At 41.7% G+C, this 13,053-nt stretch overlaps 1 protein-coding gene across 2 annotated transcripts; it reads left to right on the top strand.

Moving 5' to 3' along the window:
* Window positions 1-249: 249 nt before the first annotated feature.
* Window positions 250-9,855, top strand: PNO1 (partner of NOB1 homolog). 2 transcript variants are annotated; one of them, XM_043917618.1, is made up of 7 exons: window positions 250-606; window positions 834-983; window positions 3,157-3,240; window positions 3,433-3,493; window positions 3,734-3,851; window positions 8,218-8,288; window positions 9,181-9,855. In XM_043917618.1, exons 1-7 carry the CDS (start codon window positions 400-402, stop codon window positions 9,246-9,248), a joined length of 759 nt encoding a protein of 252 aa, XP_043773553.1. In that variant the 5' UTR covers window positions 250-399; the 3' UTR covers window positions 9,249-9,855. The 2 variants fall into 2 exon arrangements, with proteins under 2 accessions (XP_043773553.1, XP_043773554.1); XM_043917619.1 differs by lacking the exon at window positions 834-983.
* The last annotated feature ends 3,198 nt before the right edge of the window (window positions 9,856-13,053 follow it).

The following is a 13,053-nucleotide window of genomic DNA, read 5'->3' as shown; positions in this document are numbered from 1 at the left end:
CTAGAAACCTAACAAGTAGTTTTAGGTCTCTCAGATAATGCCGGATGCTCTAGGGCAGGCACACAAGAGTTTCCTTCCCCAACAACACAAACTTGTTTATGGCTTTACCTAGTGCCTTTCGTACAGATACAGATTATGGGTTATAAAGCGTGCTGACTGCGAGAGGTGGGGGCAGAGGAAGAACCTAAGAATCAGGCATATTTTAGGACAGCCTTCCCCCCGCCCCAACAAAGGCGCACAAACTCCCGCCTTAGGTCCCCCGCATGGGACGTCTTAGGAAAGAGGGCGGAGCCCTGGGGCTGGTTGGCGGAGGTTGGGGGCCTGCGAGGCGCGCCTGCGCGGTACAGCCCCGCACGTGTTGGAGCTGGAAGCCGAGGTTGGGACTGGAGGATCTGGAGAATGGAAACCGTGATGGAGGCACAGAGCCCGTTGGCCGAGGACGGCTTCAGCCAGGTCACCCGCAAAGGTGGCCGGCGGGCGAAGAAACGGCAGGCCGAGCAGCCGTCCACGCTGGAGGAGGGAGGCGACGCGACCTCCATGGACACCGAGGAGGCCCGACCCGCAAAGAGGCCCGTCTTCCCGCCCCTCTCCGGGGACGGGTTCCTGGTACTGGCGGGGACCGAGGAACAGGAACGGGGCTGGGACCAGAGACGGGTCGGGCCGGTGGCCTCTGGGTGATGTTGACGCTTCTTCTGGAGTGAAGCTCAGAGGGGCGACTCTCCTGGTGTTTAATCTGTCCTATTAAAGGAGTCTTTTTGAGGATCAGTTGTCGTTTTACAACTTTACCCTCATTCCTTTAGACAACTGCTGAGTTGTGTTTTCTTCTGTCACAGAGTGGGAAAGAAGAAACCAGGAAAATTCCAGTCCCAGCTAACAGATACACGCCATTAAAAGAGAACTGGCTGAAGATATTTACTCCTATTGTGGAGCATTTGGGACTTCAGATACGCTTTAACTTGAAATCGAGGAATGTTGAAATCAGAGTAAGGAGAATATTAACCATTTTAAAATATGCTGAGGTTTTTCTGTCCTAGAAAGAACAGACTTTCTAGGAATTCTTGATGGGACTTACCTTGTTGAATGAGTTTCTTCCAGTTTGACCTGAAATTATACTAAAATACCAGCTGCGTCTCAGCACATTTTTCAGTGTTCTATGTTGATTGATTAAAGAGTTAATAAAGAGGTTATCGTAAACAGAAGTATGTAAATGAGCAGCCGAAGTGCTCGCTGCAGTACACTATATTTTAGTGTTAACTTTTTAGGAAAAAACAAGTTTTGAGAGTAAGTGTAAATTATGTAAAAATATTTGTTTATTTATTCCATGATGTCAGTCTAGGAGGTGGACAATTAAAATTAGTAGACTTTGGGGTTTTTTCCTATGGGTTCCAATTTTGCATCAGAATCAGTGACCAAAATTAATTATATCTTCCATTTTAAGGATTCATTATCAGGGCTGTTATGGACTTATCTCTGTTGAGGGATTAGAATAATGAAGCAAAGTAGCGAGGTACTGTCCTAAATAGTTGGCAGAGTTTAAAATACAGAACTTGACAGAATTTCTCTTTGTTCTGTCAGTTTCATTTAGGTTTTTATGGTTTTCTGCCAGAACTTCTTGTTTGCTTAAGTTTGCTTTCTTTAATCTCTTTAAATCTCATTTCGCTTCTCTATTCTCTTTGCCAGAGCCAGGTTAATTTTCCCAGACCACACTGCTTTTATTGACATCTTGATATCTTCAGTATCTCTGAAAGATAAAAGTATTTGAATTTGCCTTTGAAGTAGGAGTCTCATTCCCAAGTCCTCTTACCATTGCTTTGAACATTTTTCTTGTCCTTCCTTTTGGATGGATTTGCTCTGTGAAGACCTTCTCCTCCCTACTTCCTTTTCCTTCCTATATCAATTTCATCATCTTTTAGAGTCTAGCTCAAGTTCTTTCTCCTTTACCATCAGTCCAGTTTTCAGTCTAGTCTTCAGGGCTTAAACTTATGTTTTGCTGATTGATAAAAGGCTTAATAAAGAAGTTGTCAGAATCTCTTGATTGTGTATTGCAGCACCATCAGTTTGGACTCCTCTGACATTTGTCGATACTGCTTTGTGCCAGACACATAGTGGTGCTTTGCCAGGCACTACATCATTTTGGTCTTGAGAACAGCCCTGTGAGGTAGATAGCATACCCCATCTAATAGATGTGAGGAAACTGGCCAAGGAGTGTCTTGGGCAAAGTCATCAGTGCTAGTAGGGACCTCTCAGGCTCTTCTGTTCCAATTTATTTTACAGATGAGGAAACTTAAGACTTAGAGCATTCATGAGACTTGCCTAAGGCCACATATGGAATTGGGACTGGGATCTATAGTTTTAAATGTGCTGTTACACAACCGTGCATGGTTTCAAAGTTGTCAAATAGGCAGTCGCCTCAACTCAATTGTGAGTCTGTGTGGGAGAGTAGAACTCATGGTTTTGGAATCAGATCCATGTTCAGATTTTACTTTTTCATTTTGGTCCTTGAGTTTCCTCTAATGTAAAAGTATTTATCTTGCTTAAATTTAGGTTGACATGAAGATCGGAGCTATAGTGTGTCAAGCACCTGTGCAGTCCATGTCTCTTCCAGGGGTGGGCATTTTATGAAGAGCGCCTATTTCTGTGATTATCGAATAAAATCTTTGAGGGCAGGATCATTGCTTAAACCATTCTTTGTAGTTAGTACTAGAGTTGTTGCTTTGGGAAGGAAACATCAGCACAGGAATGGTGGGTGGTTGAAGTCAGGAGGTTAGATCTGGACTCCCAGGGAGATGGCACTGAAGAAGAGGACCAGCTTGGATGGAAATGAACTGAGGATGGAGGTTCCTTCAGAATGGGAGTGATTGGAGGAATCTTGCCAGTAGCTCCAGAGTCAGATCAGCCATGGAGTGCAGTCGGTCTTTGGACAGTGTTTGGGGGGAACTGCCCAGCCCTGGAGCTAGCAAAGTTTTGTTTTGAAAACTAAACACAGTATTTACATCACCAAAAACTGGGTCACAGAGAATATATTGGGAAGGGTGATAGTGAATGAAGGAAATTACAATAATGGGAAAGGTCAGTCCTAGTAGTTTGCTAGAATTTTGCTGTTTTTATATCCAGCTATAATTTGTGCCTCTTACCCCACCGTTTTTCTTAAAACAGACTTGTAAAGAAACCAAAGATGTTAGCGCTCTGACAAAAGCAGCTGATTTTGTGAAAGCCTTCATTCTTGGGTTTCAGGTGGAGGTGAGTAATTTCATGATACCCGAAATGGGGGCTCAGAAAATACTCCACATGAATGTTTTGATAGATTTGGGCATTTTTTTCTTTTTTAATTTGAGTGTTCTAGTTTTACAATTTATGAGTTAGCTTAACACTCACTCACTCACACAGGTAATGGATTGGAAGCATTTCACAGTATGTATTTCTGTATTGTAGGACGCACTTGCCCTTATTAGACTGGATGACCTCTTTCTGGAGTCCTTTGAAATTACAGATGGTGAGTGTCTGGTGGTCTTTTTGTATGAACTCCGGGATGGTACTTTTGTACTGCGGACTTTGTATTCTGCATGACTCTCAGCTTTCCAGTGGCATCAATTGAGCCATATTCTTAGCAGCTTTTTAAAAAATGCATGTTTTGTGTCTTTTAGGAGGGAAATTTGGTTAATGATTAAACTGCCTATGGAAGTGGGTAATGCTGGAATGGCTTCCTTCCTGAGGTCTTGCTTTTCTCATTTAGTTAAACCTTTAAAGGGAGACCACCTGTCCAGGGCAATAGGCAGAATTGCTGGCAAAGGAGGAAAAACCAAATTCACCATCGAGAACGTGACCCGGACGCGGATAGTTTTAGCTGACGTGTAAGTATGTGATCTTGAGAAAACTATTGTAATTTACATTTGGTCTTTTGCTGGTTTCAAGAAGTGATTAAGATTGTATTTATACATGACGTAACCCCTAAATCCTTATAAGGATATGCTTTTGACTGAACAGTTACCTACTCTGAGAGCAGATTTAGTTGAGAAAAATCTTAGATGTTACAGCTTTTTTCTCAATTTGCAATGAAGGAAATGTTGAGAATCACTGTTAAATTACATGACAGGGGAATATTTAAATAGTATCACGGGAGCCTGTTAAATCAGTAGAGGGTAGCAAGAAGTATGCGTGTTCAATGCCATCATGAGTCTTTGCTTTAAAAAAAGAGAATAGGCTTATGGACATGGGGAGAGGGGAGGAGAGGGTGAGATGTATGGAAAAAGTAACAGGGAAACTTACATTGCCATATGTAAAAGCGATAGCCAATGGGAATTTGCTATATGGTTCAGGAGACTAACAGGGGCTCTGTATCATCCTAGAGGTGTGAGATGGGAGAGAGGTTTAAAAGGGAGGGGATATATGTATACCTATGGCTGATTGCTGTTGAGGTTTGACAGAAAACAACAAAATTCTGTAAGGCAATTATCCTTCAATAAAAAAATAAAGAAAAACATAAATGTACATATACACATGTGCACGCATGAATATATAAAGGCCTTTCATAAAGGGAAGATGAGTGTTGCACATTGTTGGGAAAACTACAGAGCAGTTATATATGAACATCAATAAGATGATATGGGCTTAAAATAAGGGTGCAGGAAGTCAAGCTGGGATTACCCTTCTCTGCCTGCGGTGCAGCCGCTCCGGTACCAGCTTGGGGTTACTGGCAGATGGCGCAGAGATTATACAGTGCCGAGAAGTTGGGAGATGAAGCAGTTGACTGTGAGGAGGAGTCTGCTATTAAACCCAGAAATAATTTTATTTAAACTCATCTCATCTTTGCTCTGAGCTGAGGGGCTTACTATTATTTTCAAATCTATATTTTAGACTTTTTTATACTTAAATAGAAAACTTAACACTGCACTGGGGCCCTGTTTACCTGAAGGTAAGTGTGTTACAGCGTTGACCTTTCATGATTTGAGCCTGGAAATGGGGCTCCAGTCATGGGAAAAGCTCTCTTGAACTAGAAATTTCAATAATTTTGAAATGTGTTTCATACTTTAAAATATCATATACAGTCCTAATAGTTTTTTAATTTAGAAGTTTTAAAATGTAACTGATTTGCTGTAATTCTAATTATTTTTAGCACATTATATTAAGTTTATAATTTATAAATGTTTAAGCTTCCCTCAAAACTTAGTCAGTAAAGAATTTGCCTGCAATGCAGGAGACCTCAGTTTGCTTCCTGGGTTGGGAAGATTCCCTGGAGGAGGAAATGGCAACCCACTCCAGTATTCTTGCCTGGAGAATCCCATGGACAGAGGAGCCTTTTAAGGCTTGGCTTAAAATTTCCTTGTCAAATTCATTTTTTAAACAGCTGTATTACAGTATGATTTTCATTCAGTTAAAGTCACTTGTTTTAGGTATGTAATTCAGTGAGATTCTGGCAAATACTCTATAGTCCTGTGATCCCTCCACACTCAGCTGTGTCACCCCAAAAGTTCCCTGTGCATCTTTGCAGCCCCTCCCGATTCCCAGGCGGTCACTCATCTCCTTTCTGTCACTAGGGTTTTGCCTTTTCTTGAAATTCACATAGGTAAAAATACACAGTATATAATCTTTAGTGCATGACTTCTTTTATATAGCATGTGGTTTCAAGTTTCTCAAGTTTGTTGGTGGTTAGCAGTAGGTTTTTTTCCAGTGCCAGTTACCAGCAAAGAGATGTATTGTCCTGCAGTTTTTACTGTAGGTAGGCTAATTGGAAACCCATGTGTTCAGCAACTCATGTTAATTATGATAATAGCCATAAGATGGACTGTTAGCACCCGTAAATGTTCTTTCTCATGAGTTGCTGAAAACCTGGCAGAGTAGAATGTAAACACGATATAAAACTAACATCCATTTGTTCTAGATACATTCGGTATATCGAATGGGAAAGAATGTTGCCTATGTCTGGAGACCTACATACATCCCATTCCAACTACTGCCCTGAAGCTTTGGCTGTTTTAGTAGCTAAACTACTCACCCTTTATGTGTTTTTGCTTCTCTGTTTCCTCATCTTTCATGCCTGACTTTTATAGAATTTTATTTTTATCAAAGTTATATATGCACATACTTAAACTTGCCACTGTCTACTTCCATTTCCACCTCCTCTGAGGAAGGAAATTTCAAGTCTTCAGATAGAGCTCTTTTAGCTAAATTTTAAATGTTATTTATCTCTGTATTTCCAAATATCTCTATATGCCAGCTTCATTTTTTTTTTCCCAGATTCACTGTTGATCTTCTGTGAAAGACGAGACTTGTACTTTTTCACCCCCCACCTCGTCTCCACCGTCAGCCTTTCAGCAGGCCAGTGCTTGCCTCCCCCTGTACGGTGTGGCTTTTGTTCAGTCCATGCTCAGTGCTGTCTGAGGATGAAGTTGGTACTGGGGTGTTAACAGCTGACCAGACAGTATACTGTGTTTATCTGTCCTTTGCACCTCTTTTGTCACATGAAGAAATAATTCTTAATGTGTCTCTATGCTTCCTCAGTGTCGCAGTGACTAGAAAGCTATACTTGTATCTCCTCTTGGTGGACTCAGACGTATCAGACATTCTAGAAGTCTCTTCTGGAGGTTTCTGTTCCCAAAGCACTGTTCCCTTCTGCCTGGCACGCAGCTGCCATCCTGGCTCCGTTCACCGTTGCCCCTTGGCGCCTCTGGTGTTTGAGCCCCTCGGTTCTGGGATTCTTTGTCCTGCTTTGTTTTGGTGGCACAGATGGTCCTGGAGCTGGCTTAGCCTAGGAAGGACATCTGGTGAGACCTGGTTTTGAAGATGTCTTCCACTCTGCTGTGAATCATTTCCATGCAGAGCTGCTTCTAGTAACTTCATCTTCTAATCTTTGTATGCAGTATTTTCTTAATATCCTGTCCTTGATTCATGAGTGAGTGAAAAGTGCTTTTCTCATCTCACTAGTTTTGTTTTTCTTTTCTCCCTGCAGAAGTTTCTGTACCGATTTCTTCGCCTGCTGGTCATGCCACCTACTCTTTTGTATTAGATGCTTTCCTCAGGTTCTGATTCCTTGTAGTGAGAGCGTCCTGTGTAAAAGTGGGACCATAAAGAACAGACTAGAAACCCTGGGCTCGGGGTGCTTGGGAGTGGGGGTGGGAGAGACTGGTGGACTGTTGGCTTCACTTGGGTGATTGCCAGGCTGTTCCTTTGGGGAAGCCCTGATGTTGGTATCCTTAGTCTTTCCCATGGAGGCCAGTTTCCCCTGAGAAGTATCCTCCAGTCCCTCTGAGACAAAGGTCTGGAGCCCAGTTACGGAAGCCAGTTGTCGTTCACTGTGCTGACGTTCACATGGCCTTGCCTCCGCTCTGCTCACGGTCTTCCTACTTCTGCTGGGCCCGGTGACCCTGGTCAAGACCCCAAGTCTCTCGCCTTCTCCTATGAGCAGCTTACCACCTTCATTTTACTGGGGTAAAAGAAAGGGTAGTTGGGTGGTTGCCTGTTGCCTAGAGTGGGGAAGAAAACCTGGGGAGCATCTTGAACTGACTTTAACTTGTTCTCTTGTTTTTAGCCTCCATTTTACTCCAGTTTCAGAAATGCCTGAGCCTGTGGTGTGAAGAGGGTTCTGCTTTGGGAGAGGGTTTTTCCCCTGTAGATTTCGGCATCAGTTTGCTAAATTTACTGATATTTTGGAAGATGAGCTCAAAAAAGTAAAATGCTATAATATCAGTCTAATTGGAGCCATTCAGCAAGAATCCACATTTTGTAAAAGGGGTCTGGATAATCCTCAGTGATGAAGAAATTTAGATCATTTTTAGAAATATTTGCATTTGAAATCCAAATATATTTTAACTTAAGTGTAGTCTCTGCATCTGATCTCAGTTCTGCCAGGGTGTCATCTTGGACAGGTGTTGTGATTTCTCACAAACTTCTTTCTCATCTGTAATGTAGGAATAACTTCTGTCTAATAAAGCTTGTGTGAGGATTAAATGATGAGAACATGTATATGAAGCGTTAGTGTATGCAGAGTACTGAATGGAGGGAAGCCATTATTTACCAAGAATCTTGAACTTAGGTTTTAATTCACGTACCATAAAATCCTTCCTTTCAGAGTGGATGGTAGTATATTTACAGTGTTGGGCAACCATCACCACCACCTTTATTTAGGAATCCCATCTGTCATCTTTACAGAGTTTCTGGATCATGGGACTTAGTTAAGGAAGTGCTTTTTGTGGCTAACCTGTCTCACTTTCTCTCTTGCAGGAAAGTTCACATCCTTGGTTCTTTTCAAAACATCAAGATGGCAAGAACCGCCATTTGCAACCTCATTCTGGGTAACCACAGTCTCTTCCTCTGCTGTTTTCTCTGAAGGAATAGAGAATTTAGAAACTCAGATCACATTGCATCTCACTTTAGGGTCCAGTTGATAAAGGTAGCAGGCAGAAACTCTTGGGGGTTGGCAAGTGTTGGCCCAGAGAGGAAGCTGGAATATTTTTGCTTGGATTCCATCTGCGAGCCCAAGAGAAAGGGCTTATTGGATCACGTTGCTTACATCATGGCTGTGTCCCCCCGAGGAGACGCACTGGGAACCCTTGCATAGTAGCAGGGGGCAGTGTTTTAGGTTCAGCCAAAAGGGAGCTGCTGATTAGCATCAGTCGTCTTAATTACCCACTTGGTCCCATCTTCAGACCACGAAGTACTGTCGCTTGTGGTCAGAGATGCAGGCTGTAGAGCTTGCTGGGGAAACACATGGAATTCGCTCCGGTGTCCAGATCTGGGGCTTCCCAGGTGGAGCTAGTCGTAAAGAACCCGCCTCCCAATGCAGGAGATAGTATCGATGCGGGTTTAGTCCCTGGGTTTGGAAGATCCCCTGGAGGAGGGCATGCTAGCCCACTCCACTATTCTAGCCTGGAGAATCCCATGGACAGAGGAGCCTGGTGGGCTACAGTCCATGGAGTCACAGAGGCAGACACAAATGAAGTGACTTAGTATGCATGCCCAGGTCTGACTGACCAGCTGCTTTTTGAAATACTTTGACAACCTGGTATCTTTGGCACTTAGGATTTAAAAAGTTTTGGGAGAGTATTTATATGGTTTCCTTTATGGCTCTTTTGTTTTATAAGGAGGATCCAGTGGGAAAATGTCCTATGCAGTGTTGCAGGTGGTTGTCCATGTAGCATCTATATGTATATTTGTGAAGACAAGCGTTTTTATTTTCTCCTGCAGGAAATCCTCCATCAAAGGTTTATGGCAATATTCGAGCTGTGGCTAGCAGAGCAGCAGACCGATTCTGATTTCGCATCAAGGACTTTTAATCTTTGATCTCTATAGAGAAAAAGACTTTACTTCTACACGTTTACTTCTACATGTGGTCACCCGACACCGTATGGAGAACTTTTCAGTCATGGGTACCATTATTACACTAGCACATTAAGTATAATTTATCATTGTTTCCATTTTAAATCACATGTAGCAGGTTTGCATAGTTTATAATCCTCTTATTTGGGGGGGCACCTCTTATTTTAAGCAACAGTTCTTTATTTTCTGAGTTTTTTATTTATAAATTTATAATGTTTTCTAAATTTGTAAACATTTCTTCTCTGTCAGTTGTAATTAAAAGAATTATCTCAGAAAATCTGAGTTGTGACCCTTAATAGTGAGTGGTGTGTGACTATTTTAGACCCAGGTCATAAACAGCAGTTTGAATATACCCTGTGAAATAAGAAAAGACTAGTCTTTGTACCTATTTTTGCAGTTTGTAAAAATAAGTGTTCAATAAAAGCAGTCAGACCTTACCAGTATTGGCTATGTTTCTTCTTAGTAGTAAGGTGAAATGAGAATTTTTACCCCTAAGAAAACTACTATATTCTGCAAATGTAATAAAGTTTTAACAAGCATCTACCTATGTGTTCTTTGATTCATGTTATGCATTTTTTTAATGAAAGGAACTCACTTCATTAAATTGTGACTGTGATAGTATTCTCTTTTATATTATCTCCACAACCCTTGACCAAAACTGTAAACTTTAATTAGAAAATACATGTAAGAACTAGAAAAAGTATTAAGTATTGTTATTAAGAGTTCTGTTATATATGCCACTGTCCCAAACTAGCCTGTACACTGCATTGGGATTAGATGTACTTAGTATTACGGTGGGAATCCAGTGGGAGATGACTAGAAATGTCCCAGCAATATTTTTTTTTACCCTTTGGCAGCACAGCAGCATGGACAGAGTATGTGTGATGCCATATTACTCCTATCTTTTTGAAAAGTCGGAATTTGGCACTTAATTATTCTAGTCTGCACAGACTCCAGCAGGTACTTGCCTACTCCCCATGCCTTGTCTAGGAAATCAGATACAAAACTGTGACCACTGAGGGTGTACTTTTCTGAGGTATGGGTCCAGTTTTCAGAGCGCTTGGACTGAAATGAACCATTGCTTGGTAACCATAAACATTTTATGTTGAATTTTTTTAAAACATAATTTTGATTGGGAAAACACAGGTTCTCTATGCTAAAGTGAAGTTATCTTTTGGTATTTGCATTTCCTTTTGAAGGTTTCTTACATAGTTAGAATTATCAGTAATAAGAGAGCAAATGTATTTCTCTGGCAGTTGCTAAAATCTGCGATACTGTTGAACCTTCCCTGATCAAGCATCCCTGCCCAATGGGGAATTAGTACTGCTTGGAGCTTTAAAGAGAAACAAAATGTTAGGAGGCGTATGTGCTCAAGTTGTGTTGGACTCTGTGACCTCATGGACTATAGCCCGCCAGACTCCTGTTCCTGGAATTTTCCAGGCAAGAATACTGAAGCAGGTTGCTATTTCCTACTCCAAGCTCAGTTCAGTTCAGTTGCTCAGTCATGTCCGACTCTTGGCGACCCCATGAACCGCAGCACACCAGGCCTCCCTATCCATCATCAACTGCCGTGAGTCTACCCAAACCCATATCCATTGAGTCAGTGGTGCCATCCAACCATCTCATCCTGTGTCATCCCCTTCTGCCTTCAATCTTTTCCAACATCAGGGTCTTCTCAAATGAGTCAGCTCTTCACATCCAGTGGCCAAAGTATTGGGAGTTTCAGCTTCAACATCAGTCCTTCCAATGAATATTCAGGGCTGATTTCCTTTAGGACGGACTGGTTGGATCTCCTTGCAGTCAAGGGACTCTCAAAGAGTCTTCTCCAACACCACAGTTCAAAAGCATCAATTCTCTGGCGCTCAGCTTTCTTCACAGTCCAACTCTCACATCCATACATGACCAGTGGAAAAACCGTAGCCTTGACTAGATGGACCTTTGTTGACAAAGTAATGTCTCTGCTTTTTAATATGCTGTCTAGGTTGGTCATAACTTTCCTCCCAAGGAGTAAGCGTCTTTTAATTTCATGGCTGCAATCACCATCTACAGTGATTTTGGCACCCAAAAAAATAAAGTCAGCCACTGTTTCCCCATCTATTTGCCATGAAGTGATGGGACCGGATGCCAAGATATTAGTTTCCTGAATGTTGAGCTTTAAGCCAACTTTTTCACGCTTTCAGTTTGATCAAGAGGCTCTTTATTAGTCCTTCACTTTCTGCCGAGGCCTCTTCCCAATCCATGTCTCCTGCACTGGCAGGCGGATTCTTTACCTCTGTACCACCATCACCACCTTACCCATTCTTAGAATGGAACAGTGAAGAAATGTAATCAATTTGACTACATGACAGTGGTGGTTGATCTGGCAGTTCAAACCATTTCTTGAAATTCTCTAAAGCCTGGAGACTAATACTGAAAACCTTAGCCATGCTGATCCATATTTCTATGGTATCTATCATGCTATCCTGCTATTATTTTAGTGTCTGCCTTCCACCCTAAAGCCTCTGATCTTTCAATTCTCAGTATGTAGTACAATTTCTGATAATATCATGTAAGTTTATTAACATATTAACTGCTGCATTGGCTAGTATTATTTTCTTACTCAGTGGCTGATAAGGGAAGAGACCTTGGTGTTTCCTCCTATTGTTCCAGAAGATCTGGACACCAGTTATCCTATTTACAGAAGAAAGCTATGTTCATTGAGCCCTGGGAAGAGATGTAACTTTCCTGATTTCAGAACCATGGGACAGCATGCTTAACGTTAGATGGTATTGAGTGATGATGAACATAACCATCCTATAACTTGCAAAATGCTTGTATTCTGCAAATGTCAATGACTTAATTTGGTGAAAGAATCCAGTATTATTCAGGGACACCAGTAACCTTGAGGAGGTTTGGGAGAACAAGGATTCACTATTTTGATCCGCTTAGCTGTCAGATTTATGATGCCCAAGGGATTCCCTGGTGGCTTACCAGGAAAGAATCTGCTTGCAATGCAGATGTGCGTTTGATCCTTGGGTGAGGAAGCTCCCCTGGAGAAGGAAATAGCAACCACTCTAGCATTCTTGCCTGGGCAATCCCATGGAAAGGGAAACAGTTCATGGTTTCACAAGACTCAGAGACACCTTAAGTGACTAAACCAACAGGGTTAGCTAAAGCTTGAAGTGGCAATGGACCTTAGCTTAATATGTGAGCTAATGTAATGAGAAATTTTTGAGTATATGGGAATCTTTGAAGATTAAGAATTATTTCAAGACATATATGATGAGCTTGAACACCATTTCTTTCTAAGTCCTGGACAGCATCCAGAAAAACCAAGATTCTTTTTCTACCATCTTGTCTACTCTTTTAAACTGTGGTAAATTATACATGATTCACCATTTAACCATTTGTACAGCTCAGTGACATTTAAGTTCCTTCTCCTCCAACCATCAACCACCTTTCACTTCCAGAACATTTATCTTCGCCATCTGACACTACCCATTCAACACCCAACTCCCTATCCTCAAGGACTCCTCCCAGTCCTTGGCGACCACCACTGTACCTTCTGTCTTCATGAATCTGATGACTCCAGGAACTTGCATAAATAGAATACAGTATTTGTTCTTTCGGAACTGGCTCTTTTATCTTAGCATGTCTTCAAAATTCATCCATGTTACATAGCATGTGTCAAAATTTCCTTTCCTTTATAACTGAATAATATCCCACATTTTTCTTATCCATTCGTCATTGATGTTTTGGTTG

Source organism: Cervus elaphus, chromosome 11 (genome assembly GCF_910594005.1).
Source record: "Cervus elaphus chromosome 11, mCerEla1.1, whole genome shotgun sequence".
Lineage (NCBI taxonomy): Eukaryota > Metazoa > Chordata > Mammalia > Artiodactyla > Cervidae > Cervus > Cervus elaphus.
Note: the sequence above shows the minus strand (reverse complement) of the source record. Positions and strands in the feature narration are given on the sequence as shown.